Consider the following 27,963-nt stretch of genomic DNA (forward strand, 5'->3'; position numbering starts at 1 on the left):
TGAAATCAGAACCAAAAAGAAGAGCTGGTGTTCTTAGCACCGTAGCACTAAACTTAGTTTAGTTTGAAGTTAGGAGAAACTGTAATACTTTCAAGATGATAAACACCAGTTTAACACTTAGGAACAGTTGCAGAGATCCACAAAACCACAGAAACAAGGGGTATAATCAGAACCTGTGGACCCAGGATTGTTTCCTAACTGTTGAGACTGCAACAGACTACCACTTACAATGAGATATAAGCGTGCACTATGACTCTGCACACCTTGGTTTCCACTTCAAAGAAACTAGGCTAAACCAGCAGTGATGGAGCTACAACCAGACACCCAGAACTCCATGTCTGGACAACTGGTGGAGAAGTGCAATGAGACACAATAACCCTGCAGAGAAAATACAGCCAGTCACTACAGAAACCTTTAAGTGGCTGACCACTCTGTTCCCCAAATCAAGGGTATCATATCAGCTTGCAGCCTGCCGGTAGTGTCTGTGTGTTCGGACTCTGCAGGGCTGAAACTCAAATTTTCTTTCTAAACTGCCACATGACAGGATTTCCTGAACAGAGTATTCTAAATGTCTACACTCAAAATGTTAGTAATTAAAAACAATGAGTTCTACAACAACAACAACAACAACAACAATAATTTTATTTTAATAATAATTTATTTTAATTTTTATTTATTATTATTAAATAAAAAAGTGTAGATTGTATTTTTTAATCAAGAAGACAGCTTTGACTGTAGTTGAGCACTACCTTCAATAGTTATGAATTATTTGGAACACTTGAGCTTCTAGCTTCTTAGTTACCACATGTTCAAAATCTCAGGGGAAATCTGGAAATCACTGAAGGACTCACAATACCATTTTGAAGAAACACCTGATATTATTTTCATTAATTAAAAGCACTATTTTGATTCTGGGAAAAATAAAAAAGCAGCAATTTCTATAAATTTTATTTCCTGTAGTAATTATTCTACAGTTTACGAACTTAGCAGAAATTATAAAAAAATCATATGCTGCAACACTGAAACAAATTTAATTTGAACAGCAAGACATCTCTCTTCTTATAGTACTAGTCTGAAATCCCTATGGTTGCTATAACTTCTAATAATGTAGTGAGTTTGTTGATGTTCAAAATCCTGATTTTCCCTATATTTCTTTTCTAAACATCAGCACTCTTTAAAAAACCTAATGCAGTTGAAACTGCAATTTGAAGGCATTTTGAACTGAGTTCAAAATGTAAGCAATGCCATTTTAGAGGCTATATTTCCCATAAGAGTCTGTTTGACCGCATGTATTTGAATCTTTTTTTCTTAGTGTTAATAGTTTTACCACCTGATGCTACCAAAAGGCCATCAAGATGACAGTGGAAAAGATAAAAAAAGTCGCACTGACTGCACATAATGTGCTGTCCAATAAATAAAGAAACTTTATTCTGTATTTATTGCTCCTTCCCTCTCTCCTCATTTCTTTCGTTGGAAGCTTTCAGCTCAAAGAGAATGAGCTAAGATTTTTCGAGCAGTAGTTGATGGTGAATCTTTCCCATCAGGCTTCACACTATCATATTGCAAACCCACAGACCTAAAAGATACTACTTTTAGAGAGTCTCCAATTTAAAAATAAAGGAGGTATCACAGTGTGACAATCTTGGCAGAGCAGTGATGCCACTGCAGAGAACGCATGCCTTGGCAGACCTGAATGCTTCATTCAGCCTCTGAAATCGTCTGTCCTCCGTGCAAATACAGCTCCCCCTCCTCCTCCCTGCTTCCCTTCCATGTGGGACCATCTAACGAAAGAACTGAAAGAAAGAAATCAACTTGTCTCCATGGAGTAGAGCTTATAGGTCGGATCCTTTTAAAAAGCAGCATGTCAATTCAACAAAGTAAAACTTCAGTATTTATCTCTGTACAAACTGTGTTATGAAAGTTTATTTTTCATTTCATTCAATTTAATTTCATTCAATATCTTTCCATTATATATTTTTCATATATAAAAAAATATTATTTCACCTTTCTGATATAAAAATGATCCAACAGAAAATTACCTTGCATTTCTGCTTTGAAACTCTTCGAAATTATTCCTGCAGATTTTCAAGGGGCTGAAGTTCAAAACCTGAGAACTTGTAATCTAATACAGATCATTTAAATTTAGTTGTGATTTTACTGGTCTTTTCAAAGTCTCTGCATTCTCTTGCAATTCCATCCTACAAGAAGGACCAATGTCAAACCAACACTGTAAGGTGGGGTTTTTTTGAGATTAACCTCTAACCATGCCACGGATAGTATCAAAATAGATACTGCCAAGCTTGTGAAAATCAATATAGAAGTAAATCTACAGAATGTACTTCTAACCAGACATTTAGTATCTTTATTTCCATATTTTTTTTCCATAAGGATGATGCAACAGCTCCACTAGCAGTTTAAACAAGCAAAATCAAAGGTCATTTTCCAAGTTCTTTACCCAAGCAATACCTTTGAAATTAATGAGAGGTCACTGAATTCAAGAGCAGATGCAGGATTTGTATCTTCCATTAAAAGGCCTCCTGCCTGCTTACAAGTCACATTACAAAGTACTGAGATTTGGCTGCAACTAAACATCAGTTGAAATGGATTTAGTGATTTAATTTTTTTAATAGAGTACTTGCAAACTTTAGCAACATCGGTGCAATACTTTCAGACTGAACAATTCAAAGGACCCTAAGGGAGGAAGGCAAGCACATTTCCTTGAAACAGATAAAATGTCAGCTGCAGTAAGTGCTTGTGTTTGCATAAAAGATTATATTTATAGCTATTATCAAGAAATTTAGCATGTAATATTTCTGACAAACCTCAATGGAAGTACTTTATTCACTCAGACTGTGAGCATCTATGAAAGTGTTATCATCTTTTCCAAACTTTACTGCCTGTAGTCTTGCAGCCTCAGATCCTGACCCAGGAACCATTACTGAACTGGGTATGTTAGCAAAAGACATAGGAGACTATGTACATATTTTTCATCATTATGAAATGACGATAAAGCAAAGAATGACATACCTCCAAAAGCCAAAAGAGAAAGTCAGAAGGGGATTCTGGTTTAACTGAAGACAGTAAATTGGAAAGTCATGTATCTACTCCTAGATCAGCTAAGAACCAGAGATGACCAACAGAGAAAAAAAAATATCTCTGTCCTTTTAGACACATCTTTATTTTTCAGAGAGGGTTAATTGGTAAGGAATTTCAGCTATTAAGACTTCAGGGTCCTTCAGTCTTGAAACTCATGAATATGACATCATTCCAGTAAAATAAATTATTTACCTCATCAGACATTCCAGAGTGGCAGAATCATTGAACCATATGGAATAGATCACTGTTCATCAAAAGACCTACACCTTTCTAGTATCAACAAAAGAGAGAAGGAGGGAGAGAAGGAACAGCCAGAAATATGACAAGAAGCTAAATCAGAAATGAAATTCTAAGAAAAATATGGAAGTAGTAGAAAACATTAGATTGCAAGGACGCCAGAAAATGATATTAAGAATATCAAGTCATGGTTTTATACCCCCAAAAAGTGTGTAGCAGATATAATTCTTCCTTGTTTACATCACCAACTATGTAGAATAAGAAACAAAATGGCAGCTCAGAACGAAAGCACATGGATGCCTGCTGGTGGTCTGTAATGCAAGAATACGTCAACACGACTGGCCTGTGCAGCACTGGGCCAGGAAGGTCCTGCTCGACCCAAGGTCATTTCAGTTACTGTCTTGGTATAACCAGCCCTGATCCAGCCACCAATCTGCCCTGTGTTAGATTGCACCCTGCATCACAATGAACAGCAAATGCTTCTCCTCCCTTCTTTGATGAAAGATACTCAGTTATATTTCACAACCTAAATGCAAGCCGCTTGAACTCTGAACAGCAAAACAGTAACATCAAAACAACTTATTCCTGTGATTAATTTGCATAAAACAGCAAAACAAACCTTTTAAATCTTACCTTAATCACTGGATTAGGTTAAGACTATTTAGCATTACTACTGCTTCACATCACTTAATATAGCTTTAAACTTTAACAGGATAAAGTAAAAAACAAAAACCAAGAAACAGTAGATCCAAAAATTTCTACCTCAGGCTGGTTACACTCTTAATTAATGATGTGCTGCTGTTAAAATACTCAGGATAAATGCAGTACTGTTTTTCACTAAGTCAGCAGTAATGCAGAAAGCTGTACATTAACCATAATATCTTTTTAAATGAGTAGCCACAATTATGTCTCTTCACTGTGTATATCCTGCATTATTTTCAAAAATTCAGATCATCCATAGCCTACATTTTCAGCAAATGCTTTAAATAATCAGAACCTGACAAGGTTATATTATGCATGATAACAGAGCTTTCTTTAACTTTTACTCATCAATGAATAAAAGCCATGCTTATTTAAACATCATTGATGTTAGGAGGTTCATGTCACATATTCTCTTAATAATATGAACGAGGGCATTTACTGTAATTACATCAATAACCCTTTCTCTTGTTTGGGTCCTCTTTTTAAGCTGAATATAAACTGTCATACAAATTCATTGCAAAGGAATAAAGCAATGTATTATCACTGCCTCACTGCAGAAACAGAGATTAATCTTGAAACAGTTGTGAATTCCTGAGCCACTAAACAAAATACATTTAGAGGCATTAACATATTTTATTTTTATTTTGTTCTTTTCTCTGCGATATGGATCAGTAAAGACAAAAGCTAACTGGTTTAAGTGGAAACCTATACAAAAATTAAAGCAGAAGGCATGAAAAAAGAGTTTTGGTTGATTCTTCATTTCAAAGGTGCTAAAATGAAGATTTTATTAGCAAAGCTGGTTGTAGCGATGTTTACATGGATTAAAAAAACAGTTCAGAATCAGAACAAAAGTGAGTTGTAGTACAATCAGATGCTTATAGTGGTAAGGAGGTTAAACCACAACATTTTGCTGTTTCTATAATTTCTGATTAGAGCCAAAAATAAAGATTCAGGGAAGGTGAAGGCCTTGAAAAGTCTTCAACTTCAAACGTAAATGCTAATGCCTTCTTAATGATAGCACTAACTGAAAACACTGGGAAAAGTGAAGTCAAGAGGAAAGGCAGGGAGAAGAGGTAGATGACAGAAGAATACCCAGTAACAAAAGCATTACTCTTTTGACATCTAACTTCCAAGTATTTTTTTTTTTGAAATAAGAAAAAAAATCTAGGAAACATAAATACGGAAGCTGTTTCAGACCAATGCTTTTTTTTTTTATTTTAATGCATAAGCTACACCTCCCTTTTCAAGAGCAGATTTATAAACACCATTATGTGTGGATAAGCTATCTTTTGCTCATTTCTGCAACAGGATTAACATGGACTGGACAGGGAAAATTAGAAAGCTTTGCAAAAGCTTTTCATATATGAAGTCACTTTATGTCCTGACGTTTACATATCGCTAGGAAGGAAAATGCATTCTATTGTGATGTAACATATTCAGCAGACTAGGATAGGAAGTGGAAATGATGATTACTTGGAATTATTAATAGGGTCTTCTGTTCTCATCAGCAACTTGCAATGATTATTTTATCCTTACAGCTACACTTACCAATTTGCATACACTGTATTTCATTGAGAAATTATTTGGCCATGAACTTCCAAAGATCTGCCAGAGCTTTCTGTTAATCAGCTAGAAGGGGAAAATTGGATAGCTGAACTACAAAGCACTGATCATAATTGGATCAGTCATCTAAGTATAATAAAGAAAATTCTTTTAAGGTTCTGTATCTACTAGTCTAGCTTTTTGACTAAAAGTGACTCAATATAGACTAATGCTTCCAGATCAATGTTGTTGTAATGCTGTTATTGCATCAGGTTGAACTGGTTGTAATGGGTTTAGATTAAAATACTAACTTAGACACTGATTTTTAGAATAAACAGATTTCATAATGAGTAATGTAGAAGTAAAAAGTTATACTTAACTGCATTACACCACCCCATCTATGTATGTCTCAGCATATATAGTAACGTAGTAACCCTCAACATCAGGGTAAGGTCATGTAAATACTGGGAGTTAAATCCCAGGTACATCATAAACTTATTGTGAGGATAACTCTGTGTGTATTATTCAGTAAAGCCATAAACCTGAGCCAAAAATTAAGGATTAATGATTGTGTCTGTTTTACACTAGCAGACCAGGGGAAAAAACGGTAGTGATAGAAGGAATCTATCTTCTTAGGAAGATAGAAGGAAAAAAGAAGGGAAACTATAACTTTGGTGTGACTGTTGGTGCTGCATTCTCTACGTGGTGCCCAATATTGTGAAAAGAAGACTGCAGCCTTCAGATGGCCTAGGTGAGGGGGGAACTCCCACCTGCCAGATCTATCCTTCCCTCACGGCCCTACACCTTCCTTGCTTTCAGCCAGCAAAGGTATCTTGCCACGACTGCTTGACTCCTTTCATGCAGGGCCTGAGGTAGAACACACTTGCTTCCACCAGGTTTCAATCAGACAGCTCCACAGAAAAGTTACTACCACTATGAGATCAGTAGTCCACCATACCAGAAGTGTCCAAAGCAGAGTGTTCACGTGCCAGGCGTTGTGCAAGACAAGTCACTGGACTGCAGGAACAAAGTAATTTTTGACCATTAATACATAAAACAAACAAACAAAAAGTGTTAAGTTATTCCAATTTTATCTCATCCCTTTGTAAATACCCGTTTTTGTTTATGTTTTATAAGGTTCATAATATATTACTACAGTAGTGCATGTATATAATCTTTAAATATATGCATATATTGCAGGTCCATGCTCAAAAATGTTTTACTGATAGGGGTGCACGATCCAAAAAGTTTGGAAATCACTGCTCTAATCCAGAACCTGCTACCAAGTCAGTCCTCTTGAAACTGATGTCTGATTTTGGGGGGGCACATGCCATTGCTGTGAAGCTAGCTGAAGCTTCCACTGTAGCTAGAACATTTCTACCAAATATTGGGGACCTATAATTCTTTCTTTTTTCTGATGACCTTTAAAGAAAATATTTTTATCTAAGTGAAAAATATTCCTTTCATGGTAGTCACTGGCTCCTGTTAGCCATTCATGAATACAGTAAAGATCAGTAGCTATATTGGGAACCTTGAAAGTAACTTTCACAGGATATTTGAAATTAGGCAAACTTCACACTGTACTCGGTTTGATGTTAATCCTATTGCAGCTATATTCACAGCCATCTGTGTGATATCATTTGTGATGCTTTTCAAAATAAAATGCCGAAGGAAGATTTAAATTAAAACAATACAACTAGTCAATGTTGATCTAGTTGCTTCAAGATAACAGAGTGGACAAAAATGCAAAAGTTGTACTATATCTTCCTTCTCTATACCCGGTGAGGTGTGGATATTGCCCTATAGAGGGTGATGTAGAGGGCTGGTGCACAAGAGTCTTGTATTTTAAAAAAAATCTTTCTTTGTGCAAATGAGCACTGTGGAGGAACAAGGTGAAAATAAAAAGGGTAGAGGAAAGCCAGAAGGAGGCAGAATATTTATTCATGATTAGCAGTAACTGAGACCACATCTACTATGATCTGAAAGCACAAGGGATTTAAAAGCCTCTTCAAGTTTAACGTATTAAAATCTATAAAATCTTCCTTAACTGCTGAAATGGCAACATGCCTAGAGAGCATATTACGTTAGCCGTTCAAAGCACATCGCTATCCAGTTCTGAGATGCCTGTGGAACCAGAACTGTATTCATTTACAACATTCCAGGAATTCAACTGTATATATTAGTAACTCTTCCCATGCACTTTTGATATTCGATATACTTGAGTACCAAGGAATTCATAGCTCAGATTCTACTACAGAACAATCACAGTTGTAGCAGCACCATTAAGATGTTTCTGTCAGTCCTTCAAAAGTATACAGTGAACACAAAAGAAAATCAACGCCAATCCCTGTGTAAATTATCACATATGAACAAGAAGGCATTACCTAATAGTTAAGAGTAATAGCACTGGCAATTCACTGAAGGGAGAAAGACTGGGTAAAAACCTAACCCATGTTTTTTCAAAGTGAATTGGTAAGTCTTAAATTTCCTGTATCAAACACTACGGCTAAATACAACAAAATTACATTTTTTTCATCAAGACAGATCATGGCAAGACACAGGATCCACTTTCTATGTGACAGCAGAAATTACTGCTGTTGAAAGGCGTGTATTTTTGAAAGCTATGACCGATGAGTCTATAACTTCTACCAACGCACTTTTGTTGAAAAGCTCCAGTCACTTAAAAAGATTGCATTGGAAAACAACTATGCTTTTATTAAAATCAAGAACCCAACAAAGCCAGCTTAATGCAAAAGTAACTTAGTCATTTGCTAGGGACAGATAAAATAGCCTGGATGAGGTTTTGGCAGGAAGTGTTAGTAACTGTTCCCATACCTGCACTTGGTGAAAGGTGATCATGACTTCCCGAAGCAAGGAAGTGTGGAGAGCAGGAGGTAAGGGCTTTATTTTGGCAGATTGCAGTGTTTAGTGAGTTAGGTGGAAGATAAATATAGTCAATGGAGAAAAAAAGGTATCAAAACAGAAGATGTTCAAGACGGAAGTCAAGGTCATCTACACAAGCTCAGATGGTGAGAAGCAGAAGGTAGCGGTGGTGAAGGGAGAGAAAATACTATGCCTGAATGCAGTTATTTCTTTGAAACTCAACACAAAATTTAATTTATTTCCTCAAGAACAGCAGCAAGATAGGCTTTGCCTTCATCTTTGGGGAAAAAAAAAATAAATAAAATATGGTTTGTCTGGATTTCTGGGAAGCCTTCAGCTGGCTCTATTTTGATGTACTCCTTGTACAAACGCATTGTTACACAACTTCTGCTTCATGACAGTTTCATTTCTAAACTGCTCTGGGAATAAATCATGTTTTTTCTGGAGGGATGCTGTTGTCTACAGGACTAATGGAGTTTCATAACGTGAAAAATCTGCATCAGGAAAAGAGCTAGGTATCTGCCAAAGGCAATCCAGCAGAATCGTATCAACTTCTTCTGCCTATTTCTGTTGTTGTAAAGATTTGTTTGATGCCCTGTTCAGGTATTTTCTACTTCTCATTTCTCTGTACAGGGTTCCAGATATGCAGGGATCCTAACAACCAGATCAGCAACAGACATACAGGTGTAATGACTACTTATAGCAGCAAATTAAGCCAGTAAGATCTCTTCAGCAATTAGTCCTAAATTTCTCACATTGTGTAGCCAGGATAAATGGGTGTTTTTAACCTTTGTCTTTGGTCCTCCAACTGTAAGCAGGACATGATGTGGTTCCAACTCCTCTGCCTCATTCTCCTGCACTTCTCTAGAGTCTGGTCCTGTTACATTTTCCTCATACTGCTCCATCCCACTCTCCATTTTTCAGACTCTCTGATTTTGGTGTGTAGCCATTAAATATAAATCTTCACTTTATAGACTGAATCGGGGTTCTTCCATGTGTCTCACCCATGTTCCAAACAAAGATTCCTCCTCCCCAACTTTTCCTCCCATACATGCATGTAACTAGGACGCTAAACGCATGTGGAGGTCTGCTTCTTGGCCTCTTGCCATTGGACTCAGAAGGACCCCTCCTTACTCCGACAACACAGAGGGAATGATGGAATAACACCAAAAGGTCTTCCCTCCCAGCTCCAGTATTCTGCCCCATCATACACCGAATTAGGTTTACAGCAACAAGCACTATAGGAAAACAGGGATTTATCTCTGTAACTGTGCAAAGGTACGTTTAGTTCCTCTGTTAATAGCAAGGCCTTCTGGTGCAAATCCGTAACAACAACAACGATGATGATGATAGCCGAAATTTTCTTCTAAACCCCAGTATCTGCATCTTGAGAAGGAAATATTCAACCTGGAAGGTTCATCTTCATGAAATAAGGAACAACTGAAAACTCGGTTTAATACAAACCAGCAGGCAACATTAATGACAGACGCAACTACAGTCTCTGTAGTTTTGATTACTCACAACTGACCCCTTGAAGCACCTTGGGTATCTTACTTCTCTTTCAGCATTTGATTCAATTGCCCATGGCTATTAAATACTGCTACCATGTTACAGAGTTTGTTCTCAGCTGTAAAGTAGCTGTTTGTAAGATACCACAAAAAAGGTATCTAGTATTTTTGACCCACAAGCAGTAGGCACTAAAAATGAACTTTCCTGGGCAAGTTTTATCAAACTTTCCTGCAAACACTCTACATTCCAGAACTTTATAATAACAAGGCGCTTTCCCTCAGCATTATCATCAATCTTCTCTTCCTTCAAACCTATCCAAAACAATTTCAACATCCGATAAGTAAGGATGGGGACAAAAAGAATGGTGTCAAATTATTGAAGCAGAGCCGAGCAAGGTATCATAAAAAGGAGAGCTAGAAGGGCTGTAGAGAAATAGTCTTGTCACTTGTGTCCCATTCTTGATAGATATTCTACATGTCCTTAAGCTTCAAATGACAGTTTTTACAGCCTCCTTAGGCAATCCATTACAGTGCTTATCCATCCTTAATGGTAAACCATATTGCTCTAATTTTTCAACAAATGCCTTGTCAAAAAGTAGTCTGAAAACAGAACCTCACTCTGTAAGACATCACCAGGTTTTGCATTAACAACAATGTATTTCCTAAGAGCAGTATTTCAAATTAGTGCAATACTCAAGTGTCAGGCTTACAATAACACATTTAAATTGCGAATGTAAAAACTGGAAAGATTTTTCAGATATCTTAGCACCATCCTGGAAGTGCACTAAGGTAGACAGTACACTACTAAGTACAGTCTTCATTGGCTGACATATGTAAGTTGGTATGCAAAGTATCTGATGTTTTTTCTCTTGTCACCATTCTGCTTTTTTGTGGGCTGGTTGGTTTGTGTTTTGGTTTTTTTTCTTCCTGTTATTAGTGAAACAAGAAACAATGAAAGGCTTGAGCTAACTAAGAGAGAATCTAAGTGATACAGGCTGAAAGTCTTATCTGAGACTGCCAGATAAGACCCTTTCTTAGGGCACTAGAGAGAAAAATATCTATATCTGTATCGTCATAGCTTCTCTGCGGTAGCTTTTGATGAGATTAAAATAAAATCTGATACCTTAATTTAATAAATATGCCAGTGTTATGAGTTTGGCAATGCTGAACATTACTGTGTTACTGCTCTCATGGAGGTGACATCTCAGGAGGGTACTTGGCAAACAGGGAAAGAGGGAGAGCATCTGTGGTGGGGGTGTTTTAAAAGTCTTGTTGGAGTTGGTGCCTTCAGAGACAGATCTATCTGGGAACTATATGATCCATAATACTATTGTAAAAGATATGGATGTGCTGTGAAAATAAGAAAATTACACCAGACCTGTTTGCTTGGACATTTGCTGGAAATTTGCCTTTCAGCAACAGAAGCTTATCTGCTGCAAAACTGTGAAACCAGTTAGTTCAGTCCAGAAGATCAGCAGGACTAACTTGTTTTCTTGACATGCCTTGTTGTGGAGAACCAGCACAAAGACCCCACAAATGTTATATTACTCAAAATACAAAAGAGTTGTACAACCTTTTACTTTATCTCATTTTCCTGCTTTTGTACCAACTTCTCTCAATATATTTTTAACCGTTTCCCTAAATACTGACTGGACATTCATACAGTGAGTACAGACAGGCTCAAGCTTAATCTTGTATCAGGCTGCTCTGAATGATCAGATCACAAGTCTGATATTTTAATCCAATAAACTGTCAATCTGCAGAATATTAGTAACATAACTAATTACATTTTTAGTATTAATTGTACCAAATGTTCCAACCACAGTTTATTTCATTGAATGAACATTTTCTTCAAATTTTCCTTTTTTTGATAGCGGTCCTAATTTATTGACCAAGTCTAATACGATACAGAGTTCATCACCCTTCAGGTCTCTGCATCTCATAGCCAAAATATTAAGAGGTGGCGAGTACAAGGTGAAACAGAAGTATTGAAAACACCAGCCACAGTATTTCCCCGATCACTTTTTCTTACTTATAAAACATATTCCCTGACTCGAACAATCTTACATGTGACAGTGCACATGAAGCCAAAGACATCAACTGTCAAGGTCAAACTGGCATAGAGAAGTAGGTTTGGTATGCTATAATACTTGTCACAACAAGCAGAATATGTCCACTCCACTTCTTGACAACTTACTGCATTTCACACAATTTATTTCCAAGCAAAGACTACGGAGTGCCTAAATGCTGTGTTTAGGCATGTAAACCAGTAGTCTGATTTTCAGAAGTACTGAGCTTCAGCTAGTATCTAGCAGACATGCATTAGCACGGTGTCCAATCACTCATCAGCTAGCAACCCAACATCTAAAAAATCACCAACAATTTTGTGGTAGGTAAGCAGATTGTTGGAGAAGATTAATAATATGGGGGAGAATCCCTAAATGACTTAGCTAAGCTGTAGACTGAAAACTGACACGGGAAATAAAAACCCACCTCAATAAAGTGACCAAGCATTCAAACCACATTGTTCATTCTTAGTTGTGGTCTGAAAAAAGCTCCTTCAGTTTCTTTCCTTCTAAGATTATCCAAATGAACTCCTCAAGGATTCCGAATGTAAAGAAAAATACCATCTCTTCAACTTTTCCCAAGAAAATATATCTCTCTTTGTTTTGGTTTTTTAAGGTTTGGGAGTTTTTAATATATGCCTTTTATTGATAGCAAAAAAAAAAACTTTTTAATTTATGCCTTTTAGAGATAGGAAAAAAACCCTCAAATAATGCAAAGACTTCAAAGAAAACATTATAGAATAACAAACAGTTGCACATTTCCCCACCATTTTGATGTAATTAAATGTTTCCTTCCAGATCATTTCATTCTTATACTGGCTTAGTAGCATTATATCCAAAGATGCATAATTATCCAAAGAAATTCTTCCTAGTAAAGAAAATTTGGAGTTTTTTCCTCTCTACTACCTTGAAATCTGTAACATGTTTTTATCAGCATATTCTGTTTTACCACATGCCAAATAATGCATTATAAGCTTTATACAAGATCTGGAAATATATCAGATAGTACCGTGCTTAGCATGGACAAAACATTCCTCATCAACGTAGCTAGATTTGAGTTAGTCTAAAACATCATTGTATGCATGGCTCACCTTTCATTTTAGTTTTCCTACTCAAGACCCGACATCAATTTTGTACCTGCTCGTTTTTTTTTTTAATGCAACTGCCATCAAATAAGACACAGTACAGACATGAATCAAGTGACACAAATTAATACCAACAGACCCAATGCAACATTTTCCCCCTGCTCACCCTGGGTTGAGGCATTCTAAGGGATAATGATGTTCAGTATTGGTTCCACCAACATTAGCACTGTCCTTCAAAGTAACAGTGCATCTTTGAAGTAAACCTCCTACTTTTATCCACTCACCAAGCTTTAGTTTGCATCATGAAGTGGTCTTGTGGCACGCCAACTGAACTGTTTTCTCAGACTAACCTGGAAGAGGGTCTCTAGGAGCCTAGCTTTACTTTAACAACTAATGGCAGGCCAATCCATGGGACCAAACTAAAATCTGTTATAAATCCCCTCAAAATGCTTACAATATGGATGCTGTGTTCACAGAACCATGTTTCCTTCTGCTGAGCCCCAAGAACTGTGCTGTTCACCTACTAATGCAGACACAGCTATAAGCTGAGGAGGTTTGAATAAAAAAAAAATATAAAAAATAAAAATAAAAAAAGAACAGTCAAATGAGAAATCAGGGAAAGGACACTTCTATCTACTTCTGAATTATTCTTCACATTTACCAACACAGTGTTTCATGGATTCTATATAATACTTCTGAGAAAGAGGGAAATTACATATGCTGTACTTACATCTTTCTGCTATCAGCAGACATGAAGCTCTAAGGTAAAATTTTATGACTGAAGACAGCATGTTTATTATGGATTGGGAGGAGGGCTGGACACGACACTTGTTAAGCTCCTGTTCACTAAGAAAAGACTTTCTATTATGTTCTTGACTACAAAAGAGAAAGTACAATACTGAGATTTTTTTTTTTTGGTCACATATTCACAACTAAAGAAGGAAATTCCCTGTGAATAGATTCTGCCCTTAAAATGTACTGCTTTTCAACATTTCTTTATTGTTAGAGGACCCCAAACTAGACAGGATTGTAGGATGGATGTACATAGATCTTTTCCAAGGACAACTGAAAGGCTTCTACACAACTCTTATTTTCCCCACACACAATTTTCTTAAGAGTAGAAAATAGAAATTTAACACTTATTCAGAAAAAGAAAAAAAACCACACACCACCTCCTCCTTCAGACAACTAAAGGTTTATATTCCACTTTTCTTTAGCCCATGTGTCTTCACAGCTGGGTCTGGCTTTGTCACTTGGTCTTACCCAAATGAAGAATGACTTGAGATGATGCAAATCTATACAGTCACACTCAGCCCTTAGAAATTTCATGCCATTTTACTCCAGTTTACTCAGAGATTCGGCTGACTGCTTCCTCACGTTCACTGCAGACTGTGCATGAACTCATAATCTTGCTGGTCTGCATACAAACTGGGGATTTCCTGCTTTTGATTGTAATTCCTTTGCCTGCTGTACCCTGAATTCTCTGACATCTACCCTCCTTGACCAAGTTACATCACTCTTTGGGAGTGGAGCAATCTCTGCATCTTTTTAAAGGGTTCCACTGACCTGGTCACTTATAGCAACATAAAGTCATGTGAAATAGTGTGTGTGTGTGGGGGGGGGGAACAGCAACAACAACAAAAAAAACCCAACCAAACCCAAAAACAAACCACAAAATGCTGTCTTACCACAGCTAAATATTCAGACTTTCAGAATTTGAGAGAGGTTTTCAGGAACTCACATTCTCAAAAACCTGCCTGCTTTTATTGCCGTTTTGTATTTTATTTCAGATAAACTTCTTAATTAATTCTGTTGACAAAAGTTCATCCAAGCATGACTTGTTAAGCTTTAGACAATCCACAATGAAGATGAGCAACAGTGTGACAAAACTTTAAGCTTATTCAGCTTCTGAATTACTGATCAAACACACATTCTAGAATGAGATGAATCTCTGAGATACAGCATTTGCTGTCAAAAGTTTAGTCAAAATCTTCTCTGTTCACTGGTGAAATGCCCATCTTCTTAAAGATCACCACTTTAAAAATCTTACTACATTTCTTGAATATAGCCACTATTAATATCATGCTATTGACTTATGTTTAAAAACACAATTAAAAAAAAAATTACAGCCTGCATTTTCATACATAATGATAAAATATTGATCCTTTTTATTTCTTCTCTGAAATAATTGAGCATTTTTTATTTTTAAAAGTTAAATTTAAAATTTACATTTAATTAAATGGGGTTGGGGTGTATGTGTGTATTTTTGTTTTAAATTTAGAAGCTTCCCAGTAGCCCGTGGCAACATCATCATAAGCAAAGCAATGTGAAAAAGTTAAACACGTTAAACTGGAAACATGTTGAGTTGATGGAGAACCTCAATGCAGGACAAACAGATTGCCAGTAGTGACAGTGTATAAATTTTACTTGAAAGCTATGTTATTTTCTAAATGTCACTGTTGCTAAAACTCTTTGCATACAAATGACTGTTCTGCTCTCATAATAGAAATGTATCCTTTTCTTTTGGCTTGTATTTTGCTCTAGGAGTCCACAATAACTAGATATTTTTTCAATGTTGTTTTTCTTAGTACCTACCTTCACAAGCAAAACCAAATCAAATGTTCATTAGATTAGATAAGATTTTTTTTCTGAAATACTTGAAGAATTTGATTTAAAAAATACAGGTAGAATTCTAATAAAACTATTTTGCTAGGATTTCTGTGGAAATAATAATTAAAAGCACAGAAAAACCGGTGGGAAGGGGAAGTCATGTTTTTAGTATCTCCAAGGACGGAAACTCTACCACCTCTCAGTGCAATCTGTTTCAGTGTTTAATCAAACTCAAGGTGAAAAAATTTTTTCCTTACATCTGGTCAGAATTTCCCATGTCCCAAGCTGTATCTGTCTTATTCTACCCACAACTCACCTCCGAGAACAGTCTCAGAGCTCTGTCTGCTCTACGTCCTCCCACTACCTGGTTATAGACAGAAGAAAGACCCTTCCTTGATCCTTCTCTTTTATAACTAAAACCCCTTGTTCCCTCAGTCTCTTCTCGTAATACCACGTGCTCTCCAACCTTCCTGGCAGCCCTGCACTGAACTTGCTCCAGCACGCTAATGTTTTTCTTGTACTGGAGAGCCTCAAACTAGATACAGTACTGAAGATGTAGCCTCGTGAGTTCCAAACAGAAGGAGGAATCACTTGCCTGGATCTGCTGGCTGCACTTTTGCTACTGCAGCCCAGGATGCAGCCGCCCACTTTTGCTGCAGAACACACTGCTGACTCATTTTCAGCTTGTTGTTGAAAAGGTCCTACAGGTCTTCATCTTTAAAGCTGTTCTCTACCTAGAAAGCCCCGTCTGTGCTGTCACATGTGATTATTCCATTGTAGATGCAGGAATTTGCATTTGCTTTTGTTTATGAATTCCAACTTCATAAGGCTCCACTCAGCCCATTTCTCCAGCCTGTGCAGGTCTGGGCTTCTGGTAGTCTCACCTTTACTAGGCTACTGGATTTGTCAACCCCTAATATTAAATATCTATAAAGACTATTATATATACTTCTACAATAAGTAGCCTAAATTAGATCTAAGACCCACAGCTGTACAGGGAAACTTTATAACTGCAAATTTATTTACTTCACCAACTGAGTGGAAATTGTCTACCTATGTCACAGTGTATTTCATCTGTTTCTTCAGTGTTCTTGAAATGAAGGATCTTACAGGTTTATCAGTTAGACTTGCTGGACATTTTTTCAGGGAATTTGAAAAAATTGTATCCTCCCAAGTAAAACACCAGTTTCCCCAGTAATAAAGTGTGAATAACATGCATCTCCAGGAGAGAGAACTACTTTGAAAAAAACATATACAAAGCAGGTAAGCTTTCCATGCCATTCAGTAAATTAGATTATATTTTTGCTACCTGTAAAATACAGAGATTTTGGCATGTTACTTAGGACACTCATGCAGAAATATCACTCTTTTCAGGAGACTTTCAATAGCAAATGGCAAATCACTTCTACTAATTTCAGGGGGGGGCTGAAATTCAGTTGAGAAAAATGTTATTGCCTGACCAATTTACAAACTATATGTTCAAAAGAAAAAGAGCAGGCTATGCTTGAGCTACATTGCTGAGTTCAAGCAGTAAGGCTCCATCCAAAAATACATAAACAGACATCAATTGTTCACATAAAACTGTAATGAAGAATGTGAAACAGAAACTTATTTTGAAATTTTATGGGTTTACTAATAAGTACATACTTATTAGTAATAAAGAATCTTTAACGAAGTCCAAAGGACATTTGCTTGTGTAAAGACACAGATTCCATATATGTTACATGTATATGCATGCAACCTAATTTTTTGCTTGCTCAGTCTTTCCATTCTGTGGCACTATTTAGTTTTAATTCTTTCAAAAGAAAAAACGAAAACATGTAGCTGAGTCTTCAAAGTGCCTCAGAGATTTTGTTTTCATCTCTGGAATAAAAAAAACACTCTCACTTTCATCAGCCTGTTTTGGGGAACTACATGATATCATCATGGGAAATTCAGAAATTGGAAATACATTAATATGTGTTTTAATTTATCAGAAGCTGAAGATCTCAAAAATATGCAGGCATCTGGTGACCCTTCATAGAAAAGGGAGTGACAGACTGATGGATCTGGCTCAGTAGGCATAAGCACTTCAGCCAGAGCCATGGAGTAGTATAGAACATGACGGCTCCTTATGCAATGTGTGATGAAATTCTAATAGTCAGCAGGCTGAGTAATGAACTGCTCAGAGTCTGCCAACAGGGAAACACCGTGGCATGGAAGCCTTCCCTCAGCTTTGCCCTACTTTATCAGAAGCCATTGATTCCCTCTTTGATTCACAGCCAAGAACCTGCTCCTGAAGAGAAGGCACTCAAGTCCCTGTGGTACAATTCCTAGTGAATGTAGTTCCCTAAACGTCTAAAACATGACTAAGGATCAAGGATATCACAAAGCAAATTTAATTCAGATATTTTGATGGGGCCCAGCCGTGACATAGGTAAGCACAGAAACGATGAACACTACTAAAGCTGCGGTGTTTCCTCGCACGCCCAAAACCAATTCTTAAAGGTCATCAAATGGTCCTGCAGAAGAACTGAGCATTTGTGTCCCTTCAGTTGAGCAAGATGTGTCACAACCAGAGCTTTGGACAGAGCAGTCAGTTCTGGTTAACCCAATCTCTTTTGAACAAACTAGTGTATCTACAGACAAGCTACAGTACAGAGATACCACTTTGTATCACAGAAACCACAAATGCCCGATTCCTTCCTGGCTACTTAGACCTCTATCTCACCAGGCTTGATCAATATGAGCTATGGAGCTATACCAGTAATTCCCATTATGGATCTAGGCTCATAATTCTGTGCAGTTGCATCATGCTATGCAAATTCACCTCACATTATTTTCTGGATACTGATTTCTGTGACAACAAAAGGTTATACAGCAAGCCCTTAAGGACTGAAAATTGAGCCACGTGGAGCCCCATGGTACAGCTGGATAGACAACTCCTTATGGCCCAAGCATCAAATATGTAAGATGAGCACAGAAAGGAGAATTGACGCCAGAAGTAACAGCCCTTTAGCACTTTCCTAAAAATCCAGTTTCAAGGGCACAATCTTAAGACATATAGGAAGACTCCATGAAACTACTATCCCAAGGAGGTAAAGCTGAGATCAATTTTCCTGGTATCTCCACAGTTAAGAGCACTATAAGTACTTGTTAGGTATATCTGCAGTTGTTAGACCAAGGTATGACAGAAAACACCACTGTAAGCTGTTTTAGCCTAAAACTGCAAATACAGACAGCTGCTCCATGTACTAGCTTTAGACACCTGGGCACTAACAGGCATAAGTAACATATTAACAGGAAAAAAAACACTTAGATATTTTGAGTGAATTATTTTAAAGCAAAAAAAACCCACAACAAAACCTAAATGTCCCAATATTAAAATATGCTGATTACAATCAGTCCAGTTTGATTATTCCTTGATAAGGAAAAGCATCTGAATAATAAACTTAGGTGTCATCAGAGGATGGTGACATCACTGAAGGATGTATATTCACTTGTACTGGAGACTTACAGTAGGATTTCACTTTGAATAATGGCAGTATTTAAAATAAATTCAATTGATTTAAAGATTGTTTTAAAAAGCTCTTTACCAATAAAAGCTTATTAATAACAGCTCTAAGTTCTGATTTTAGTTTGCACTCTGCCAGAAAAGCATGCTTAAAACAATTAATTTATCATTCAGTAGCTGAATAAAGATTGCAAAATCTTCCGATTAGCCCATATCAGTAAGAAGCTCACTTTTAAAGCATTTATTATTGGCCACAAAATTACTTCCTTTGTTTTAAAGCAGGTATGTCTAAAAAGTTTAGCTTCACAGGGGGTCATATCTATGAAAAAAAGCAGTTTTAAGGAAGCCTCTTCTGCCCCCACAGACTCCAAAAGACTTTAAGAACTTAGATACTTTTCTTAACACGTATTATTCCACTACATGATTCTTTATCATCCAAGTGTTTGTCTCACTATACTATGTCAAAGGAATGGTCTCAAATCTGGATGAGCACTGGAAAGTCAGCACACCAGCCAGACTGGTATTTGACTTCACTTAATATTGATGTTAGTTCTACCCCTTTCCATAATTTTAAAATATTTTTAACACTAACAGAAAAATAAAGCTCATTTAATAGGTATGGGAGAAACAATGCCCAAACACAAACAATATTAGATTATGATTAATTTTCTTTTTAAATCCCTTGCCAAGTCTAAGAACTGCTATCTAATTGTAAGCTTTCGATGTTATCTTCTGGACGACAGTATTTCATGTATTTTCAAAAATGTTTTTAATTGAAATGCTGGAACTCTTTAAATCTCACATGTAAAATATTTCTGGGACAAATTACATGTCAAACATTTGCATGAAATCTCCTCAGTGATTCTAGGTACTAGTTTATTCCATAGAGAGATTAGTACTCAAAATATTAAAATTCTCAAATAACTAAGGTCTCTTAAGAAAATGCTGAGGGACCTTGATACCATTGATGATTTAGAAGTATAACTTTACCAATAGGAAAGAAGTTCGCCAGGAAAACACATCCTTCCAAATAAGAAATTTCCCAACCTCGGTATCACTGGCTGGAATAATCCTAAAATAACTGTATTATTCAAACATAGCTGAGAATTATTCAAACACAGTTCAAATAGCATTTTTGAAATGCAGTCATACCATACCTAAAAATCAAAGTGCTGGGGGAGTGCACTTGTGCAAGTACAGTACTGTACTGCCAGATATTACCTACTCTGTGCTTAAATAATTCTAAATAATACAGTTTCTCTAACGTTAATATAAGTCTAGTTGGTCGGGAAGATTATATAGAATACATTAAGATTTTACCTTATGTGTTTATTTATTCAAAATGTTCATAATTAAGTAAACTTCATGTCCAGCTTCTGATGAACTACTCAAGACTCTTCTGACTTCTGCCATATTAATTGAACTGTTACATTCAGTACCTTTGTTGCATCTTTGGCATTCTATTGAATAAATATTTCCTACTTATCATGGAAAACAATAATTTAATTGAAATGTAGTCAGAATTGCTGAAACTATGGAATAGTTTCTTCCAGTAGTAATAGATTTGGGTTTTTACTTCATTTTTTTTTATTTAGTTTTTCTACTAGTATCACACAAAACTTGGTAATAAGTTTGGTATATCACACTTAACCTTATGTATTCAAAAGGTATCACACATTTCCACTGATAAAAACAAAAGATATGTCTATGCAACATATTTTTGTCTACATCTTTGAGACTCAAGTACTATCATCTTTCATTTATTAGGTTCATCAGAGAAAACAAAGAATCTAATATCAAGAAGCTTAGAACTACAAAATCTTTACTTTCACCAAACTGACCAAGAGATCAGCTTCCTTTTGTTACAATGTCTGAAATAATCTCGCCACCATCCAATCAGGGTACCAGTATAGTTTTTAAATTGAAGAAAGCCAATGTTAAAAAAAAAAAAAAAGTGTGACTCATATCTTGATAATTACATTTTGGTATCACATCATCAGCTTTAAGTAATTATCTCTAAAGTTTTTAATACCTTGAATGATGAAATTATGATAAAACAGGTTCACAAAACTTATCAATACATCTCTGCAAATATGATCTAAAAGAGCTCTGGCAAAAATTACAGCTGTATTGGTAGTAGAAAAAGGAGTTTTGCTGTTAATCTATTCAGAGAACATCGAATCATTGAATTCCAAATGTGACTACTATTTTGCTGGAAAAACCAGATACCAAACTCATAAAATTAAGCCTCTTCTTGAAAACTGTATTTATAAAAAGCAGATCAAAATGCAAAGTTTCAAACTCTACTAACACCTCATGCTCCCTGGTGTAGAATTCTTTTACGAAGAGATGATCAACCTTGTTCTCAGTGCTAATTCATAACAGTGACAAAATTCATTACATTACAAAGAAATTAGCAATTAGTGTATTACCTAATGCTGCTCATGCTTCCAGTTTCTGATCCAAGCTTACATCTCTCCAGCTGGCTAGCTACAATCTGACGTTCAGCCTCAAGTTCTCGAGTCAGTCTCTCAAACTGCAGTTCCTGAAAAAAATAAATTAAACCATTTGTTTTGACTTCTCTTGAGATTAAGAAGGAATTTCGGTACATAAAATTGTGATTTTTGCAAGAACTGTTAAAATGGTATCTTACAGGAAAGTTTTTCTTTATATCTTTTTAAACACATTCACAGTTCAAATACTTGTGGTAATGCCTACTTGTTCCTTCATTCACTCTAATGATATATGTGATAGAATGAGCCACTTTATCAGGAATGGGATTTCCAAATACACTAAACAATTTAGGCCTACATCAAAACCATTCATCGTTTGTGTAGGCCTCCTCACAGCATACAATACAAATGTGTTCTTAGCAAGCTGATGAGAACAATTTGTGTCACTCAAAATAAGACACAAAGTTCAACAGATGATCATGTGGTGACAAAAGCTTTTGTACTCAAAAGGACAACCATCATAGTACACAGCAGTAAAATATACTAAATTGAAGGTGTGTTGTTATGGACTGAACACACAAATTTCTATATTTAATGATGCACATATGGACAACAGCTGTATTAAAAATCCTACCACTAACTGAATGTATTTTCTATTATTCTGCCAAGGAAGCCAAACCAGTCCCACCAGCTAAGATTTATCCACAGATCTTATAAACATACTTCTAAATAGTTTTTGGTTTTATACTCAAAAAGATTTTTTTTTTTTAATTAAAAGAAGGAAAAAAAAAAAAAAAGAGAAGCAAAACCAATACAAGTATTCTCACTATTCCTTAAAGATCTACATTTCCGACATATGGTAGCAATAGTTTTATGAAATACAAAATGAAACACAGGGAATTATGTATGTTGTAAATTTGCCAGTTGTTGCTGCCCTTTCATTTTGGTCATAGTTACATTAAGTCATTTTCACAGGTAAATAGGAATAGCTCTCTTGCCCCTTCTCCTTGGGTTTGTTGAAGGCTGAAGTAGAAATATCTTGAAAATTCAGTTGTTAAATTACTTCTGTGTCCACATAAATGCAAATATTACCTCTTTCCTCCTCTTTTACTTTCAAAAAAGGTCTCCCCATAAGGCAGAGAGGTATGGGAAAGGGTACCTTGAATAACTCCACAGCAATGTCTTGCCTAGCAGAAAAGCAGCACTGGAAATTACTTGGGTCATGACTTAAATCCACCAAGTGCTACTGAAGAACTTTGTTTTTAAGAGAAAGGAAGAAATGGTAGGGGTAGAGAGAAGGATTCAAGCCTTCATCCTATCTGATACCCAAGACCTCTGACCAAGAAGCTAAGGGTAAATAGAGGCATTAAACTTTTCACACCTCTGAAAGGAGACAAACCATAACTGAAATGGAAGGAGGAAAGGGCTGGTGATTGTTCTGCCTAATTCAGCTGGATCACCCCTCTTTGTTTCCCTTGTTATTGGCTGGAGTAACTTCTGTCCTGCACTACAAGTTACCTTGCATTACAGGTTACCTACAGCACAAAATAGCCAGTGTGTTCTTAAAAGGCTGCTGACTATTTGACAAAGTCCTTAATTCTGTTCATCATACCAAGCAAGACTATCTAGAGTACGAGAATACCATAAAGAGTCAGACTGCTGTAAAGAACAAAACATCACTGCTCATTGAATGATAATAGGGCATTAGTAATCATAGTTAATAATATTCTCTGCACATTTTTGTAGTACTCAGAAATGTCTTTTTTATTGTTGTTTGTAGATAGGACTATTAAACATCACCTAATAATTATCATCTATTTCAGATATGCCTACTTCACGGACAGGATTTGTCTCTTGCCTTGTAGAATCAATTGTCTGTGAAGTTGAACAGACTGTTGATCAACTTTCCAAGAGCTATTATACAAATCTTGTCCTTGCTTGCAGAAAATAATACCAATATTACTAAAGTTTTGAACACCATGAAATCGAAGTGCCGCAGTATTTGCTATGCTACTGTGCTTACATCAAAACATGTAAGCACTGAGAAAATTGGATAGCATAGAATACAAAACAAAATCAAGCAGATCATTAAGTTTACTTTCAAAATAAAAGCATAAGCTTTAACAACTATTCTGTTCCACTACATTACTTGATTATATCATGACAATGATATCAACGCACATTTTGATGTTTGGTACATTTTCATCCAGCCAGCTTCACTTCTCACCATCCCAGGTGAGGCAGGCCAGATGTGCCCTTTGCCACAGCCTAGCAGAGGGCACTTCTTTTACCTGCCTAGTTGAGAAGATGGAGCTATCCTCACGACGTTACTATGAGAATGTAAGAATCAAGGACTCGGGAGCTAATGCTCCTGACTGCCCAGGCTGTCATTTGCCTTTTCACAGCCAGACAAGTGTAGCTCGTTGTGTCCTTTTACTCTAGGTGTGCAAATAACCCCTCTCCAGCTCCCTTTTGCCTATGCTATCCCAAGTCAACTAAATATAGAAATGCCCTTAAACCTAAGTAAATACTATTCTGCCTCTTTGTCTGGATTGTGTATCTTCTCATATATTTTCTATGCTTCATATTCCTTCAGTTAATCACTCTGGTTGACTACTTTCCAGACACTTCTCCCTTTTCCCAACTAACAACCTTATGTCATGATTACTTTGCCTATAGAACATTTTTTGCTCATGATTCTAGTCTCCAGAAGACACTTTACTCTTGAGACTGTCACTTATCATTCTTTCCTACTTATTCCTTTCTGTTCTCTTCTGCATTGCATCTTTCATTTCCTAGCATACTTTGTGACTCATCTTCCACTAATGTCTTTCAGTCCTACTATACAAATTGCTACCTAGCAAATGCCCTAAAATGATCAGTTTAAGCTGCCTCTCTCTCTCTTTCCCTAATTAGTCCCTTATTGAGGGAACTCTGCTCTTCTTAAGATGTACAAATTAATGTTCTCTGGTTTCACTGTGAATACTTAAGTCCTGCCCTGCAGAGACGACTGGAAAAGGACAGTTGTGTGTATGTTCCTCCTCAAGCAAGAAGCAGAGATGTGCTGGATCACTTAAGAGAAAAATAATCTTGGGCTTCTAACGCATGAAAATGGCTAGAATAGGTCAACAGTTAACTACATTATGAGTTTGATTTAATTGCTATTTCTTAGTTGTCTTCTGCAGGTGCCATCAGAAATTAGGGAAGGAAGGGAGGAGATGAAAGGTAGGGAGGTGGGATATGTGAAGGGGCAAGGCCAAACAATTATTACCTCAGAATTATCCTCTACATTAAATTTAAGAAACAACGGTGTTAGGTATTCCCTCATGTGTTAACAAAGGTGCAGGCCCACAGGGCTGCCTTTAGAATGAAAGAAGAATTCATCTAAGAGTCAGGACAGTCTGCTACCCTCCTGTATCAAGAATCCCTGGTAGAAAACAAACTAATAAGCTTTTTTCTCTTTGTTCAGGAAGCAGTGAGAATTACTAATATTTGAATAAATCCATATGTTTAGATTTCAAGCAGCTGCCACAGAGCAAGACAGAAACTAGAAATAGTATTTCCTTACATTTTATAAAAATAACCACTGAACCTGATTCTGTCATTTGTCTTATTTGTTCTGTTTACCAGTTCATTTTCACCAGTTCATGCCATGTTGTTATCTTCACAACCGTCTATTATTTATCTGAATCAAGCTAATCAGAATATCAAAACTAAAATCAAATTCCTATCCACTGATTATGCAAATGTATTGTTGAGACAATTTCAGAATGAAGAACTGCAACATCAAAATTAATTTAAGTAATGACACATCAAGTGCAGCTTCATGAACTGTCCTACAAAGGGCAATGATGCTAGACCCAAGTGCACATCCAAAGGCACTGGGAAGTGAAAAGCCCAGTCTGGCAATCCTTAGCACTTAACACCATAAAGGGTATGGGATTGGGAAGCCAACAGGAAGATTAGAGAGACAAGAGCAATCCAGAGAAATCACTCAGGAGAACAGCTGGCAAAGGGAGCAACTTCATGATAAAGACAATTTATCAAATTGTTTTGAAAATTTATCTTTAAAAGTGGTATTTGTCCACTAACATGAGGTCTTTTAGTAAAAAATATTCATTATTCCATGGATGGAAATTGGACGTTTTGGGTTTTTTCTCAGTATGGGTTTTATCTACCCTCTGCAGCCACCAAAACTTCAAGCATTAAATAAGACCTGAGTCAAGTCATATGTTTCACAGTGGTCCAGAAACTGAATACGCCTGATAGAGATCTTCACAGCCTTCAGACAGGTTAAGAACTCCTGATTTCAGAGCACACCAAGAGGGTATTCGGTTATTTTCATGTTTTGTATCTGCTAGGTGGTTTTTATTGACCCATTTGAATGTTGGGAGAGGTAAAACAGCTCAAAAGAAATTTGGCTGATACTCAGAGCTGACCTCACTTTACTCTGTTCTTTACAATCTTAAAGTAATCCCTCGGTCCTTTCCTAGAGAGACATGTGTTGATGCTAAGCAAAAGACACAGCAAAATCAGTAGACAGCAAAAAGCAGCTGATACAAAAAAAAAGTAAAAAAAAAAAATATCTAAATTTAGGCTGAATAGCCTTGTGGATTTATTGAATTCCCAAGAATCTTAAGGTCATAACATTAAAGAGGAAAAACATATAGCTTTTGACTATAAATATACTATACAAAACAAACTGGTGCACTGATGATCATTTGAATCGTCAAGTACAGACAAATAACAGCACTGAGGTAAGGCTGGGAATCCCTAGTGAGATGAATAGAGAAAGCCTGATTACAGCTACACAAATAAATAATCTCCTGGATTGAAATCTTTCATAGGAGTATCTCAGAAACCACAGAACTTCCTGAAATACACAGGCTGTAGAATGTACAATATTGGCTCTATCTTGTTGTAACCTATTATATGAGAAAAACCGCACCTCAATTAATGTCACAAGTAGTATGTGTATATTGCTAAGCAGATCCTATGGTATCATGCGAAATTCCATATACTGCACATCTATAAACTCCAAGTAAATGTCATTATTTAGGGTGGTGTTCACAACAAATTATTGTTAATCTGTTGTACCAGACACGCATGAGCAGTTAAAATTGGGGCACACACTTCCTGAAGAAAACAGCAAAATCTATGGTAGTTTAATTTGGCAGAAATCTAGGGACAGGTTTGGACACAAACCAGACCTGATAGACCATCCTGTAAGTAGAAGGAAAACAGAATGTCGGTTTCAAACAGGATGAAAACATCATAGCAATGCTCCTATCCATCTGACACTGAATATTGTTCAGAAGCTTCAAAACTGGGCTTTAGAATGTAACATTTGCTTCTTCCAGCTTCTCTACTTTCTTTGTTGGACTGTGTTTTCAGTTGTTCTTATCCTTTTTCACTGGATTGTTTCACTCTTCCCTTTCACTGAATAACATGGGGGTGAGAGAAAGAGCTCACAACAAGGTAATAATCAGATAAGCACAGAGGTTGCAACTTCAGAAAGTCAGCAGTGGGTATGTTGTTGCAAAATCTTAATGAAGGCAAAAAAAACCCCTTAAGTCTGAAAAAAACCAGACTTAATAGCCACAATTTTGCCTACATGCAACAGCAAGTTTGCAGGTAACATCAGCCTGAAGGAATCAATTCATACATTGGAGGGCAGGACTACCATTCAGAGGAACCTTGACAAGTTGAAGGAACACGCCAAAGATAGTGTCATGAAGTTCAAGAAAGAAAAATGATAAATCCTGCATGGAGGATGGAGTCCCACATAACAACACAGCACCTCCACAGAAAGGACCCACGGTCTGGTGAATGATGATTACCTGTGACTCCGCAGTGCATTCCTGTGGTGATGATGCCCAACCACTTATTTCACTGCACTAGCAAGAGAGCTTCTAGCAGAACAAGGAAGTAATTATTCCCTTTTATTTGGTACTCCTGAAGCTGCATTTTGAGTACAGTGCCTGGTTTTGGACCGCCAGGACAAGAGACATGACAAGATTTTGAAGTAAGGCCACCAGAGGCCCACAAAGATGGTGAGGAGATTGATGCACACACATTATACAAGAAGAAGCTGAAGGTATTTGATTTGTTTAGTGTGGAGATGAGAAGGACTAGGGAGGATTTAATTGCAGCCTTTTTAATGGGGAATTATAGTGAAGACATCACCAGGCTCTTGGCAGAGGTATAGAGCAAAGAGACAAAGGCAAGAAGTCACAAGTTGCAATGAGGTAAATTCTGACTGGATATAAGGAAAAAACCCACAAACAA

At 36.7% G+C, this 27,963-nt stretch overlaps 1 protein-coding gene across 9 annotated transcripts in view; it reads right to left on the reverse strand.

Annotated features, from left to right (window-relative positions):
- The window catches only part of CTNND2 (catenin delta 2), a 679,304-nt gene that overhangs the window by 399,565 nt on the left and 251,776 nt on the right, over positions 1-27,963 (reverse strand). For all 9 annotated transcript variants that reach the window (XM_055800247.1, XM_055800253.1, XM_055800250.1 and 6 more), the window contains one exon: positions 21,655-21,767. In XM_055800247.1, coding sequence (XP_055656222.1) covers positions 21,655-21,767 — 113 coding nt within the window. The remainder of the gene's footprint in view (positions 1-21,654; positions 21,768-27,963) is intronic.

The sequence above is a fragment of the Falco peregrinus genome, chromosome 3 (assembly GCF_023634155.1).
Source record: "Falco peregrinus isolate bFalPer1 chromosome 3, bFalPer1.pri, whole genome shotgun sequence".
In the NCBI taxonomy this organism is placed as follows: Eukaryota; Metazoa; Chordata; class Aves; order Falconiformes; family Falconidae; genus Falco; species Falco peregrinus.